This window comes from Poecilia latipinna, unplaced genomic scaffold (assembly GCF_001443285.1).
Source record: "Poecilia latipinna isolate Pla-1442-1.1 unplaced genomic scaffold, P_latipinna-1.0 Scaffold685, whole genome shotgun sequence".
In the NCBI taxonomy this organism is placed as follows: Eukaryota; Metazoa; Chordata; class Actinopteri; order Cyprinodontiformes; family Poeciliidae; genus Poecilia; species Poecilia latipinna.
This window is the reverse complement of record NW_015113301.1, coordinates 77,960-93,943: the sequence shown is the minus strand read 5'-3', so window position 1 is coordinate 93,943 and position 15,984 is coordinate 77,960. Positions and strand designations below refer to the sequence as shown.

Below are 15,984 nucleotides of genomic sequence, written 5' to 3'. Positions count from 1 at the left end.
TAGGATTCCATAAATCGTCAAACTAGACACGTTGCGTTAACAAAAAAATCTATTAAAATCTGATTTTATTACATTCAGTCTTTCAGATTATACGTTTGGGTGCATGAGTTTGAATGTCTGTAGGATAGGTTTGTGTGTTAGTTTGTCAGCTGAAGTTGCAAAGACAATACACTGGTGAGAAGAGTAGAAAATTTTAGCACTCATCATTCAAGAGCAGCAAGAGGCAGGCAGCCCCAGCTCCCAGAGGCCGCATCAGCCTCAGGCAGACAGACACCAGGCACCCCCCACCTGCTAGCTTTACCCCCACCACGGAGGCAGCTTGACAGTGAAGCACAGGAGAAGTTGCCCTCAGGGCAGAAAGGCGCTGGGAGAGACACGTTAAACCAAACTGCCCTATCGCCCATTGCTATCACACCTGATTCGACAAAGGACTAAAAACCCCAGCAGGACCCAGCTGAGTCCATACATCCTGTGAGCCATAGGCCACCACGCAGAGAACAAATGACCCCCAACACAAACACCATCACGCCAACAAAGCACCCAACCCACTTGTCCTCCTCCTGTAATGCTGCCAGAGCCCCCATGACAGTCCCCACTGAGACAGAGCAGGTGCCGACCCAAGAACTACATAAGGGCAATGCCACTCCACTGTTTCCTGTTTGTTTGTTTTTTTGTTTTTTTTCCCCCCGGAGTATGCATGTGTGCCGGTGTTTAGGTGAAATGTTGTTATGAATGCAGGTGTGCATGCTCAAAATGCATTAAAATTGGTGCTGGAGGTGGTGCCTTGAAGACCCCTCTGCTTTCTGACAGATGATTTAATGTCCACAACCCTGTGTGTCTCAGATGCAGTAAAATTGAGGTGTAGGATGGGTCTTAGCACAGTGAGGAATAGACTTTCCTTATTTGAAAATAAGGACATTTAACAACTATTAAACTTGCTTTCCATTATGCCCAGATTTCTTCATGAAAAATGTTTTTATGAGCAGAAAATAAAACAATAAAGACTTGGAAAAACATCAGTCTTACATTTAGTAAATTGAGTTACTGAAACAAATGAACTTTTTAGTAATATTCTAAGTTATTGAATATGACTGTACATTATACTGGGCATGTTGCAATGCAACATGCTCCTGATACTATGGAAGGAAAATTGTTCAGATGCAAGTTAAAGACTAACTATACAGCTATATAATTGTACATTAACCGTACAGGCATAAAAAAAGTATTATCTTATTACTTATATTTTTGTCCCCAGCGCAAAGTAGCTGATGTATGGGTCCCACTCCTCACCCAGCAGACACTATTTAGGTGTAATAGGTCCAATTCAAATCTCATCCATAACAATTCAGACGCCGACGTCTGCAGTCAAAACACCATCAATTTCCTGTCAAGTCTTCGTTCAGTTTTTTGGGGGGTTGTAATTAGATATCGATTAATAATTCATGTCATCTGCTCATTAATTTTTCACGGCGGCTCGCTGCATGACACCTTATTGGATAAGAAAAAAAGCGGAAAAGACAAATTTGAAGTTAGTAAATTATTCATAACAAAGATTTATCCCTCCTTGGAGATGGAGGGAGTCGGGAAGAAAACCCAGAGGGAGAGCAGAGCCGATGTGGGAGCTGGTTCCCAGGAAGTGGCTTCCTTGGATTGTTTTCTGGGACAAGACTCAAGGGGCCAATTTCTAATACATCAAGGATCAGAATGGACCTGCAATATGTCAAGTCTGAAATTGAGACTTATTTAGATCTCAGAAGCTCACCGCCTGTAAGAATCAGATCACTGTGAGATATGTCTGTGAGAAGTCAAACCTGTAACAAGCGTTGGTGAGTAACTATGCTGTCACAGTATAGTATAGAGCGCTGCTCAAGTTTTAAATTCTGATATGTCTTGTGGAATGAATTATTGTGACATAAAAGTAGTGATGAGAAATCTCAGCTTGGTTCTTTTTGAGTTGAGTTAAATAAAATTGACTTACAATTTAATATAAATCAGATAAAATGGAGAATAATGTAATTGTTGACAGAGGCCCCATGTGTTTTTTTTTATTTTATTTAATTTTATTTTATTTTTTACACAAATGCACACGGACATATAGTGCTTTGCAGAAACATTTGTTCCTTTTCTCATTTGGTCATGGCACAGCTACAAACTTCAATGTATGTTATTCATGTTTTATGTGTTGCAAATAATAATGAAGGAGCCAAAGTCCAATTCTAAATCCATCAAAGAATATGCTGCAAGACTTGATAATATATATATATATATATATATATATATATATATATATATATATATATATATATATATATATATATATATATATATATATATATTTGCTTATGCTCATTGATGGCATTTTACTTTAACAACGAGCCTCATTTTGTAACGGTTAATCAAGAAAGATGTCAATTTGAGTTCTTAGCACCTTTGCTACTTCCGTTATCTGCTAAAACCAGCAGCTGCCAAATTATAGCTTTCTCTGAGCCACCAGTATAAAGTGTTAATTGTAAACATATCTAATATGGCATTATTTTGACATAAATCTCATAATCTTTGATAAAGACACTATGCTGAGAAGTATAGTGAATCCCTCATCTGTTAGGCAGTTGGGTTTTCCCTTATTATCCATGATATGTGTGCAGCTTCTTACATCTTGTAAATACCTTTTCCTGACTTGTATCCCGCTTCATGTTTTACACCTTTCACAGATAAAGTTTGTTGTCAGAGCGTGTGTCAGCTCTGATAGGTTTAACATGAGTAGCTGTCAGACCAGGTTTCTCTGGGGATAAATCCGCATCGACCACTGTCAAACCCCGAGGCACTGAGTGCTAACACAATGAGTTTGGGGGTTTTTATTTTAATGTTCCAATGTGGAATTCAGATCCCCATCTGAGATTGAAACTGAGTAAGTTTCGATCTCAAAAACTTACTCAGTTTCTATCCGAGAGACTCACTCAGAAATGTACTCAGTTTTTGAGATTTGAGTTAAGAGATCTGGAGAATTTTCACCAAGCCCAGCATCAAAATTCAACATGGCTGCTGCACATTTTAAATCAGTAATAACAGCAGAAAAAAAAAAAATATATATATATATATATATATATATATATATATATATTTATTTTTGTGTGTGTGTTTCTCACAGTTGATAACAGTCAGCAAACAACCATTGTTCAGGTTGACAACATGATGCCTCTTTTGTTTTTTTTTTTGTTTTTTTGTTGCTTTTTTGCAGTGATTGATGGTCCGACTCAGCTGATTGTGCGTGACGTGTCGGACACCGTAGCCTTTGTGGAGTGGACACCACCAAAAGCAAAGATCGATCAGATTGTGTTGCGTTACGGCCTTGTGAGAGGAGAGGGCCCGCGGACCACCTTTAGACTCCAGCCCACACTTACCCAGTACTCGTTACAGGTGCACATTTGTGTGTTGTATGAATCATCACAGATCTGATCATATTCTAACATATGAGGGGACTCAGCTGTCATTTATATCACTTATGGAAAGAGCTAAGTTCTCAAGGGATGTCTCTTTATCTTTGCTTCATGCTCAGAGTTATTGTTTCCTCTGATATGCATAAATTATCTAATAAAAGGGTTGCATTGCCACCTGTGTCAGGAGATAAACCAATGGCAAGAAAGAAATATTATACCAGTATAAATAGCTGTGTTTTTGTTTTTTTTTTCCTCCTGTGCAGGTTCTGCGTCCTGGTTCACGGTATGAGGTGTCTGTAAGCGGAGTTAGGAAAGGAAATGAAAGCGGCTCTATCTCTACTGAATTTACAACCGGTGAGGTCTGACAGCAACCAGATGTAGTGATAGTTTACCTGCATGTGTGAATCCAGGAGAAATGGTATAATGGCCTATAATGCATGCCATATTATTTATCTGCATTACACAAAGGAGCTTTTATTTTGCTAAAGGTTGCATAGAAAAGCACAAACTTCAACAGAAAAATCTATTGAAATCATTTGAGTGTATTATGTTCAGCTACGGTTTAACATTCAATCTGCATTGATCAGGAAATGTGAGAAGAGCTAAAGTAGCAGCCTGACATAAAGACTACATATGATAAATTTACCCTTTTTTTTAGTGGTTTCTGGTGCTTTAAAAAAAAAAACTGCTGATATATTTGCTTGCTCGCAATTTCTGAGAATTGGTCTTTGTGTCCCCAACATTGTCAGCTTTATCATTCTTCTCAGAGATCGATGCCCCCAAGAACTTACGGCTCGTGTCCAAGACCTCGACTACCCTCGAGCTTGAATGGGATAACAGTGAGGCTGAGGTAAAGAGACGTGAGACAGATTTAATCCATTTGTCTCAATTTGCTTTCAACCACTTTAAGAGATTGATGGCTGTGGGATTCATCTCAAGATAAGATGTTTTAGTTATTTTGAATGTCAGTTTTGTAATCTCTGTTTTGCTTATGAAATTATGCTGATTAGAGCTCCCGACTGAAAGGTTATTATTAGATTGCAGGGGGAAAAAAAAAAAACAAGTTGATCTCAGCAGTGAGCATTTGAGCTGTCAATAGATAAACACCCTGTCACTCAAGAAAAATGCTGTCTTTACAGTTGCTTTTAAAGTAGAGACACCACAGATTATTTGAACTAAATGTACTAAATGTAGTCATGCAGACTGTAGAATTATGTACTGAAGTCACACAAATCCAGGGTTTCCCCCAGAAAACTTGCTAAGCCCGGTGGTCGGGGCACTGAGGTTGTCCACTGGCGGTCCACCGTGTTTTTGTATTAAAGATGCTAAGTAGACAGAGTACAAATATTACTGGGTAATTGAATTATATGTTATGGGAAATCAGTGTCAGTGAGACGCTATTTAAATCCAAAACTAGTCTTAAAAACAACTAATCAAAAAATACAATTAAAATGAATATCAATTATTTGCACTTCTGTTTAATCCAAAATAAGTCAGTGGCTCAATAAGGCCCCATAAATGCTGATATTTTAATACAGACCACAGATATATAAATGTAGCATTTGTTTACTGAGATTATCAGTGCTGCTAAATTTGATTTAATGGTGTCAGCATACATAAATTGTACGTAAATTGTAAGTAAGTAAGTAAACTTTATATATGTAGCACCTTTCACAGATATGAAAATAACAAAGTGCTTTTCAAAAAATGGAAATGCATCAATAATAAAATAATCTGTTTCGTGTCTCAAACAGAAACTGTTGTGGTTGCTCAAGTTTGAGGGACGAGTTTCTCAGATCTCCACGCAGCCGTGCGTAATAACTCTGGCTGACCAAGTAGACAAAGCATTTGATATGGTTTGGTGCACCGTTTAACTGGAAAAATAATACTAAAATTAATAATAAAATAATATAAAACCAGCGTGATGCGTTACCGCGAGGCGAGCGTGAAAGCTCCTCACCGGGCTGAAGCTGCATGATGAACATCGTTCACCATCGTTAACCACTAACGCTCAGGCCAACCGGGACCATAGACATAAAGTTTACAGGGAAGACAAGGCCACACGCTGGGCTGCGTGTTGAGATGTAAAAGCCAAACATAATACTGTCCACAAAGTTAAATCATTCTCACCACTCGCTCAATGCGCAAATGGCTGCAAACAGACGCGTGACTACAAGTTATTCCTGCGGTTCACATAGAGCTGCACAACCAGAGTTAATGTGGTTTGTTTTAAACTTTTACCTTGATATAGAGTTCTCCAAAGAAAAATAACTACCCATACCGGACTATGTCCATACAGGTCAGCCTGTGTCCAGTTTGAGTGAAAGGAGGTAAACTTAATAAAGCAGCAGCAGCTCGAGGCAACCGCAGAGGCGCCAGCTGTGTGATTGGTCCGCTCTCCGGCTTTAAATGCATAAACTATAAACCTTTTAGAAATAAATCTGCTTCGCGAGTGAAACGCTCAGAACACAGACGCTTGCAATCTGGCTTGAAGATTTATCTTAAAAAAAATAAAAAAATTAAGCGATTCCCCCGAATTACTAATTTTTCTAAAAATAAAAATAAGCAAGCTTAGCCTGGCGGGGGGCCAGGCTTATAATACACTAGGGGAAACCCTGCAAATCCATCAGTTAGACTTAATGCTCAAACTTTTATGGAACTGAAAACATTACTATTGATCAAATGTCATCACTCCCCATCAGTGGTATGCAACAGATATAAATTCACTTCTAGTTCTTCGTAAATCCAACTTAGTACTAATCATAGGATAAATACAATGTAGAAGCTCACAATCTCTAGATTGTGATGCACTTAAACACACTTAAAAAAGATCTACTTTGGAAATCCATCCATCCATCCGTCCATTTTCTTACACCCTTGTTCCTTAGTGGGGTCGGGAGGGTTGCTGATGCCCATCTCCAGCTAACGTTCCGGGCAAAAGGCGGGTTACACCCTGGACAGGTCGCCAGGCTGTCGCAGGGTACCACAGAGACACACAGGACAAACAACCATGCACACACACTCACACCTAGGGAGAATTTAGAGAGACCAATTAACCTGACTACTTTGGAAATATAATGTCCAAAACATATGAAATCTGCTTTTGGAGGTAAAAGGCACTGAAAATCTTTGAATCTGATTTTTCTGGGTGCTTTAAATGTAAATAGTAATGATTCTTCATTCAATCACTGAAGGATTTATTTATTTTTTTTCATTTTATATCAAAGTCACATTTATATCGTTCAGTCTCATTAATCACAAAGAGCAAACCAACCAATCAAGCAAACAGAAAAAGTGAAAATATAAATGTATGGTTAAAAATAGAAAGTTTAGACCTCTGGATAAAGCCAATCAGTAACCATTCCTGTGCAGTTTCTACCTCACCAAATCCCACCACAACATGAAACTTTTTAAAGAAAACTTAAACGCTGACTGACTCCCAATTTAACATTGTTTCCATAATGTATTATAACACTAAGATGTGTTAAAAAGGTTCACATGAGATTTAGGCTGACGAATAAAAGGATACGAAGCATAACATCTCTTTATTTTCCAAAAGTTACATTCAGATTTTTGTTTCTGCAAATGTTTAAATGTTCAAATACAGGTGGAGGGGTATCAGGTGGTGTACAGCACTTTAGCAGGAGATCAGTATGATAAAGTGATTGTGCCACGCAACGAGGGTGCCACCACTAAGACCAATCTCACAGGTAAGTGCAGAAGAAATTATGGTTTAACTTCTTTAAATTTCTGCTGTAAAACTTTCATATATTATTTATTACTGAGCTCTTCAGGGCTCTCATGCTTAATTCTCAGTTTTAGTTATGCTGTTAGTCTTATCACAGTCCATCTAATGAGCACTGAAGACGTTGGGGAGTGACTGTGTTTTACATGGCAGGATTATCTCCAGAGCTAACATTTGGTTGATGGGCTACTGATGGTATCTCCCGATACGCTTGTTGTCTTGCAGGCACATTGAAGGAAAGATGGGTCATCTGGAATATTTTTTTTTTTTCATTTGTTAAAGGCCTTAATGCTGCAAAGGTCCCTGTTTCCACCCTCTTTATTTTCCGTTGCTCATCTCTTCATCTATATTTCTGCAACTCAAGACTTTGACACCTTCTCATTTGACTTTGATTCCAATCATCATGCGGCTGACAAAAACTGATTTCTCTAAAAATCCCTCCTGTGTTCATGCAAACGTCCTCATAACCTTTGTTTATCTTTCAGAGCTGTGATGGAAAACTTCATTTTCTAAGTGCCTGTGAAGAGGAGAGTGTGAAAGTGTCTCCTGGAGTTTGACGTATTGCTCGTTGAATTGCTGCGTCTCTCTCTGTCTCTGTGCATCAGACCTTCTGCCGGGGACGGAGTACGGCATTGGCATCTCTGCCATGAAGGGTATCAACCAGAGTACACCAGCAACGATGAATGCCAGGACAGGTAACACTTCATGATTCAGTGAATGAAAACAAAGTTTAGCTTCCGCATGTTTAGAGTACAGGAAATGCTGTTTGGAAATGTCAGCATAGCAAGTCACCGCTCACTTTGCGGGGAGCGCTCATGTTTCACCCAATATAAGTCGCTTGAAAATGCCAGGCGAATAAGATTTTTTCTTTGCTTTTTTTTTTATTTTATTTTTTTTATAGAGGCATTTAGCAATTTCATTTTATCTGTGTTGGATCAAAGTTCCCATTGCAGCATTTTAAATCTGTAATCATCCATGCTATTTAGCTAATGGCCCTCTCTCTTTATCTCCGCAACCCAAAGGCCATTAGAATTTTTATTGTGCCTTGAGCCGTTTGACTGAGTATTAAAAAAAAAAAAAAACTTGATTCAACCTTCACCTGTTTGAAATGTCAGCGTGGATGCCTCGCTACTCTTTCAAACTGCATAGTTTTGTTCTTTTTAACAGCTAATTGTATTTCTATGGTTTATGTAAAGTCATCCTTTTGATTGTTTTGAAGGTTCTGCCACGGACAAACCCCCTGTAATAGTTAGATTACAGCAACTACTTATGAATCTCTGGCTCGATGTATTTATTATATAATCACATAGGTCATTCAGGAATTGTTTTTTTTATCACCTTCAGTTTCTCTTGAAGTTTTTTCTGTCTTAATTTTAATTCTTAATATCTGATGAGGTAGCTGCAGACAAAGTGTAACTTAACATTGGCTTTAAAGCTATTAATACCCTGCCCTTACACTCTAAAGGGTATTTATTGTTCCTGCCATTTCTTATGTCAGAGCTGTAAGAAAACTGTGAAAATGTAATGAATAAAGTTAGTTAGCTTTAAGGACTGTTGTAAGCTATTATTTTAGTAAACTAGTAATTTATTTCCGTTATTCTAATGATTAATCTAGTAACTGAATAAACATTTTTCCATTATCTATCTGCTACTTAAGCTAGTAAAGGAAATATATGAAAGATAAATTGCGGTGATACTGGAGATACTTTGTCCTTGTGATATGCATTTGAAAAAAGAAAAAAAATAAAAGTTTTTAGAATAATAGTGTCATGCAAAAAAATCCAGTCTCAGGTCTGTCCAGCTAAAGTTATTTCACAGTCCTGCTGAATGTAATAAAGTTATGTTTGCCCTCTGGTGTTGCAGGCCTGGATGTACCCATGGATTTAACTGTGACAGCTTCTACTGACAACTCCATCACTCTGGTGTGGGGTGTAGTCCAGGGTCCAATTGACCACTACAGGGTCACCTACACATCTTCCTCTGGTATCACAACTGAGGTAATAAACACAACAAATATGAGCCGGTTTACCGTCACCCAGGGATGAAGTTCATACATTACAGGGATCCACCCTCCACACTGTTGATTAAGATCTTACAAGGCTCTGAACCATTTTGGATAACCTGTAGTGTGCAGTCGCTATCAATTTGAACTTGCGTGTCTTATTCTTTCTGTTCCAGCTGACAGTTCCTAAAGACATAACCACCACGACTCTGACAGACCTTGACCCTGGAACTGAATATACAGTCACGGTAGCAGCGAGAAGAGGGAGGCAGCAGAGCACTGCAGCAACCATCGATGCCTTTACAGGTAAAGAGAAATGTCAGTTTTGTATTTACACATCTAATGCATACCTTTGGAAGAAGCAAGAGTAGCAATGCGATTTAATAAGAGTCGATGGATTTTTTTCTTTTTATTGATAAATAAAAAATGATTTTTTTTTTTTTTTTTTTGCAGTTTTACTGAAACTTTTCTTGCCAGTATCACTTTAAGTCTCTCAATCAACAAAAATACATGAGATAAATGAATTCCCAAGAGTCTGTGCATAGACAGAGACATGAAAGATCAGCCAATTACTACAGAAGCTAGAGACTGGTCTAAAGATGCTGCTGCATAATCAAGCAAACTGTGACTATAATGAACTAAAGTGTGGCTGCAGGTAAGGTGCGCCATGTTAAAAGAAAACAGAGGACCTTAAAGGCTTTGAAGAAGCAATTAGCAGAGATAAATTATTCAAGTCAGTTAATGAGGTTGTTACAAGTGTTTCCTTACTACGCCTCTGTTTTGCATCTAAATGTATTTGACTTTGTTTTTGCTGGATTCTGTGCAGCACAGCGTTCTCATGGTTGCCTTTCCACACTGTCGTCTTGTTTCTAAGCCTGATGTCATTTCTTTGCATTCAGTCAGTTTCCTCTTTTTTTCTTTTTTTGTCACAAAGTCTGTCCATCAGAGCACATGTCAGATTATCTGTCATTCTTCTGTAGGCTCTTTGTTACTTTTGTAAAAAGCTTGATGTGGTCTTTGCTTACACAAAGGATGATGTCCAAATGACGGGCACCACTGTCTTCTCTGCTGTCATTATCATCACCCTCATCATCTGCTTTCTTGTTCACTGCTACCGTCGTGGCAGACTGGCAGTTGTCGCTATCACTACATCATCATCATTACCATCACCCTCATCGTCTTTCTGTTCTTCTTACCATGGCTTCTTGGGTAACTTCAATTTAACCACCCGCCAAGAGATAAGGACAAGATAAAATGACGGATCAAAAAATTCAGGGGAAAACTATTGACGTGTCCGTCATCTTTTCATTCACCGCTTGGCCTATTGGCAGAAACTGTTTGCACTCAGGGAAACCTGTGATAGCAAAACCAATGAAATATGTCGGGGGCCGTCTGTAGATCAACACCACCTTTACCACTCTTTTAATCAACTATTGATAATGTTTCACCACATTAACCAGGGATTATTTAACTAATTAATTATTACTTTTGAAAGATATTGTTAGGTTCACTCAATTATGCAGGAGTTTCTTTCAAAGGCTAGTTTGTTTGCGTCCAGATTTTAGGAAAAAAAATGATAAAACACTACTGAATTAAAAACCGACAACATGTGTTTAAATGCTAGGCAGTTTGTATCAACTCTCTGATTGGTTTACTGTCATCTCAATTAAAAAAAAAAAAAATATATATATATATATATATATAAAATACAGCACATTTCATCATAACCACGGTCATTCTTTTTGCAATATTTAAGTTTATTCTAAAGAAATAACTTCAACAAAATATTTCTTCGGATAGCACTTTTTGCTTCCTAACTTTTTCCTGCTACTCTAAAGAAGGACAACTGGGGCTCATCATTAAGTAGGACAAAGAAGTCTGCGTGGCACACACATTTCTGCTGACAGCATTGAAGTAAATTATCACTGCAGTCCGTGAAAGACAAAAGCTGGCGGCTCAAACCGACATTTGTGGATGTAGGTCAGTAATAATTGTAATAATTGTAATAGTAGTAATAATAATGCAGCTTTAATGCAACGATTGACGGCAAAAGATCTGTTCAGTACGCGTTTCATCTGGATTAATCAGTTGAGGAAGAGTTATTGTTGCTATATTTCTCCTGCCGTATGAATCCACACGTGGCTAATCAAATGAGCCTCTTGTTGTGTTTGGAGGAGATTCATATATATATTACATTAGCTCCCGTTTGGGTCGGACAACATGACGGCAGCATCTGCTGTTATCATGCTTTCACAGTTTCGTCACATCTTCATCATTATTGCGGGTAATCTCATTAGTTTCTCCATTTCATGACCAATTAAATCATTATTGCCACATGACTGTGGTTTGCTCTGACTCACCTTGTTCATCAAGTCTAATCTTCTCAACTTTATTATAAGGAATCTATTACACCATCCTAGAGCGCTCCCATCCATCATTTCCATTCATCTTGCGACTGTTTGTCCCTTACCGCCTCTCATTCGCCGCTGGAATTTTAACCTGTTCTTGAACGCTACCGAGTGACTTCTAAACCCCCGTTCCTCCAGGGATCAGGCCTGTAACCCACCTTTACCTGTCGGAAGGGACGTCAGATTCAGTGTTGGTGGCATGGAGTGCCCCAGCGCCACCCGCTGACCTCTTCATTCTGAGCTACAGCTCTGCTGACGGGACAGACACTTCTAAGGTGACACTAGATGGCTCCAAGACGAGGTCACTGGTCCAGGGCCTGCTGCCGTCCACTCACTACACGTTCAGTTTAATCACAATACAAGGGGATGTTACCTCTGAGCCCCTTACGGCATCCCTCAGGACAGGTGAGCTGCTCAGTCTGAAATGTGCTGTGTGTGCCATGGATGCATACAGTTTTCAGCGTTTGTGACTTTTTCAAAGCAAAACGGAATCGGCAGCTTATTTTAATAATTGCTTGTAAAGTGTTTCTTTCATGAAACTTTTTTTTTTTTTTCCGAAATAACACTCTTAATCCAGGGAAAATCCAAATTACTACACTCACTTAACTTCACCTAATACAAAGCAACAGCTTCTCAGAATATATATATATATTTTTTTTTAAATCAGAAGTTATGAAAATCAATGTCTTCCATTTTTTAAGCAATTTTTCAAAAATGTAAATGATGGACAATTTTATTACTAGGGCATGTGTGAAATTACTGCACACCTTTCATGGAAATTTGGTGGAATAATTGGGAATGGAGTGCCTCAAGAAAATAAACAACAAAAAAAAGAATGGGAATAAGGTGTTTTTTAAAAGGAGACATTAATGTGTGGATGTCTGAATGGGTGATAAAGAGGGTGAAAAAAGCTGGCAAAATTAAATTAAAAAGGGATATCAAATTAGCATATTTGCAAAAAACGTTTTTTCGGCTTTTTTGCAGAGCTGTAGAAGGAAGACTTTTTTTTTTTTTTGTTGGAGGCAAAAAAGTAAGAGGCTTTTTTGTTCTCCTAGGAAATCAGATGGCTGATACTCCCCACAGTCAAAGTATTCAACTGGAACTCTGACTAATGATTTAGTGTTTGTTCTGAATTGAAGAACTTTTCTGCCAGAAGAATTTTGTGCAAAAACTGGTGACACATTATAGTCCTGAAAGAAGACTTAAAGAACAAGCAACAGGACAACATGGCTCACATTTGGTTTAGCAAGAATTGTCTGCTTATTTTTATTATTATTATTATTATTATTATTATTATTATTATTATTATTATTATTATTATTATTATTATTATTATTTTCTCTATGCATTAACTCTGAAGTCCCACCTAAATTCTCTTCTACTTAACTAAAACACTTTAACTTTCACAAATTAGTTTATTTTATCTCGTGAAATATTTCCCAGGATTTATTTTTTTCCATATTTCATCTGAATCAGTTTGATGGCGACATGCCATTTAAAGTTTAGTATTCATGTTTGAGTGGATAAATTACTAAGAGGAGGGTCAGAGTTGTATTCATTTAAAAACATTTAGGTGTTTTCTAAATTTTTTTCATTTCATTTTTTTCCCCAAGGAGAAATTTGTCGTAAGAAGGGAGGTATTTGAATGAATAGGAAGGCCTACAAGCACAAAAATGAGTATTTTAACCTTTACCGGAGGCTCAGATTTAAACAAAAACAGTTCAGCAGCTTTTGGGCTGTGTCTCTTGCTCTCCTTTTCTGATTAACCTACACATTAAAAGCACATTTTCGAGGATGAAATTGGATGGGGATTTGGAGACGGATGCATAGTATTTCATCCACCTCTCTTTTCAGGGCCTCGCTTTGATCTGCCTTGTTTGAATGTGAGCGTTTATGAGGCTCCGCTGTCCTTTTTAGCTTCGCATTTGATTCATTTGCCATATTTAAAATATGCCGCTCGGCTTTACGTTTTAGCCACAGTTATAACAGACGATTTTGCCGAGCTGACTTTGATAGTCATTTTGCCACAGTGGTCAGTTCAAGTTTCAAACTGTGCTTTGATGTAAGCTTACACAGTCTGTACACTACTGTCATCCGCCTGCGGGACATAGAAAAGTATTATATCTCTGACAGAACAGTTTTTTTTCTCCTCTGGTGGGTTTAAAACCTATTAGAAAATATGTGCATTAGCGCCATACAAATATATAGAATAACATACAATATATAGAATTACATGTAACTGCAAATTACAACAAATATTGTTACTGAAGTGAACATTTTTTAGTTTAGTTTCATTTTGTCTATCTTTGAACAAAACAATATTTTCTAAATCATTATATTACTGTAAGTTTGTAGCACTTAAAAGGACTTATCAGCCCTTTCAGGAGACACTCGCAGAATAAATGCAATTGAATGCACACTATCATTTATTTAGGAAATCTTCTGATCATTGCATTTCTCTGGTATATTAGTCCGTTCACTCCAGGTGTTTTGTGTGTCATTGCCATTAAGGGAAAATTAGGTGTAACAATGTGTTAATTAAGAACAACCTTTGAAGATTTCTATAAAGTTATTTCATCAAGCTACCATAGTAGATTGCATTGTTCATTTTAAGTTTGATCTTAAGGTGCTTTTGCTGCTTTTTTTCTTTTTTTTTATTGGTCTTTGCTTTATTCATACCCTTCAGAACGCTCTGTTCTTTCTTCTGTTTGAAAACAAAGTGAGAACTAAAACTTATAATGAGGCGTCATTTCATTTTACGGCTCTCACATGTTGCTTTTGAAAGCAAAATAAGCCAGTATTGCTCTTGTGAAGCTTTATTTAATCTGGCTTTTGATTGTTTCATAATTAGTTTGCAATATTTTTATTCATTTACTAAACATTTCTACCATATTTTGAATACTTATTATCTATTTGATTAGTGTTTTATTTGCCATTGTTTTACATTTTATCACAGACATTTTTATCTTCATTTAATGGGGCAACAGTGGTAGGAGTTTATCCTGTAACCGTTGGGTTGCTGGTTTGAACCAGAGTTTTTTATGTCTTAGTTGGACAAGATGCTTCACCCAGTAGGTTGCCCTCCTACTGGACAGTACTGGCTACTGTCCAGGAGGACCATCAGCGTTTTAATGTGTGCGTGAATGAGTAAATGCAGTGCAAAGTGCTTTGGAGTTCTCAGGACTTGACAAAGTGCTATACAAGTAGAGGTCATTTACCATCTTTGTTTTGTACTTATGGTTTTATAAGCAAATAAAACAAACATACAAGGGCCATTTATACCATTCTATCATTTTTGAGCTTCTATTCCCATGTGTTGAGCATTGTGAATTTGAGTAGTTAATAATTCTTTACTAATTGTTGTCCTAGAAATGGACCCTCCAAAGGAACTGGCGGTCTCAGATGTGACGGAGGATTTGGTGACCATCTCTTGGATCAAGCCACTGGCTCCCTTTGAATATTATAAGCTCTCCTACCAGTCAGCCAGAGGTAGCATGCGTTACGTTTCATCACGCTGTTTGAACTAAGCGGGTTTTAATTTTATGAAATTCACTATATTAATATATGGAAATCACGGTGGTGTTTCTAGCTACAGTTAAATTAACACGGCATTTGCTTTCTTACACAAGGTACATTTTGTGCTGGCACACTCTGTTACACAGTGTGTTATAGCAATTAATCATGACATTTTATCAGTCGGCTTTAATTGAATTTTAAATTAAAATTCCATACTGATCAGCAATTCATTCCAGATAGCAGCCGGTTACACGGTACACCGTGTATTAAATGTGGGATAACAGCGGGGCCTAAGATTTCGTCATTTCTTGTGCCTGCTTCAGGTCGAGTGGACAGCGAGATGATCGACAGCGATGTGACAAACTACACCTTGTCTAGTCTGTTTCCTGCCACAGAGTACGAGATCAGCCTCAATGCTGTCAGAGGGAGTCAAGAGAGCAGACCTGTCACCACGTCTGTCTTCACAGGTAGCCGCTAACAGTCAATAAGATCACCCACAACACTGTGCGCAGGACAGACAGTGGCGGTGCTGTTTTTTTTTTTGTTTTTTGTTTTTTTTTAGCGCATCATTCTTTAATAAGATTTATTTAAACAGAACATTCTAAAAGGAGCCAGAAAATGTGTCTTAGTTTTTCAGAGTAAAACGGGAGGATGTGCTGATCGGCTCCATCAATGCGACTAAATGCATGAAAAATCACTGATTGTAAAGGGCAGTAAAATAACCCACAACAGTTTAGCCGTATTACATTAGCTTTGGTATTATGTAGCACTTAACTTACTCACCAATATGTTTTTTTTTTAATATTTTTGTTTTCGTTTTACTACAGTATCTGTTGTTCTTAATAGCTACAGATATGTTGATATGCTGTTTTGACA

General features: G+C 37.7%; 1 protein-coding gene across 3 annotated transcripts in view; it reads left to right on the top strand.

Moving 5' to 3' along the window:
* The window catches only part of tnr (tenascin R (restrictin, janusin)), a 110,141-nt gene that overhangs the window by 51,623 nt on the left and 42,534 nt on the right, over positions 1-15,984 (top strand). Inside the window, exons 11-20 of one of the 3 annotated variants that reach the window (XM_015044657.1) lie at positions 3,239-3,417; positions 3,701-3,791; positions 4,205-4,287; positions 7,045-7,147; positions 7,788-7,877; positions 9,046-9,179; positions 9,361-9,490; positions 11,731-11,997; positions 14,962-15,081; positions 15,432-15,575. In XM_015044657.1, coding sequence (XP_014900143.1) covers positions 3,239-3,417; positions 3,701-3,791; positions 4,205-4,287; positions 7,045-7,147; positions 7,788-7,877; positions 9,046-9,179; positions 9,361-9,490; positions 11,731-11,997; positions 14,962-15,081; positions 15,432-15,575 — 1,341 coding nt within the window. Of the gene's footprint in view, positions 1-3,238; positions 3,418-3,700; positions 3,792-4,186; positions 4,288-7,044; positions 7,148-7,787; positions 7,878-9,045; positions 9,180-9,360; positions 9,491-11,730; positions 11,998-14,961; positions 15,082-15,431; positions 15,576-15,984 lie in introns of all 3 variants that reach the window. The other 2 variants (XM_015044656.1, XM_015044658.1) reach the window with 2 other exon arrangements.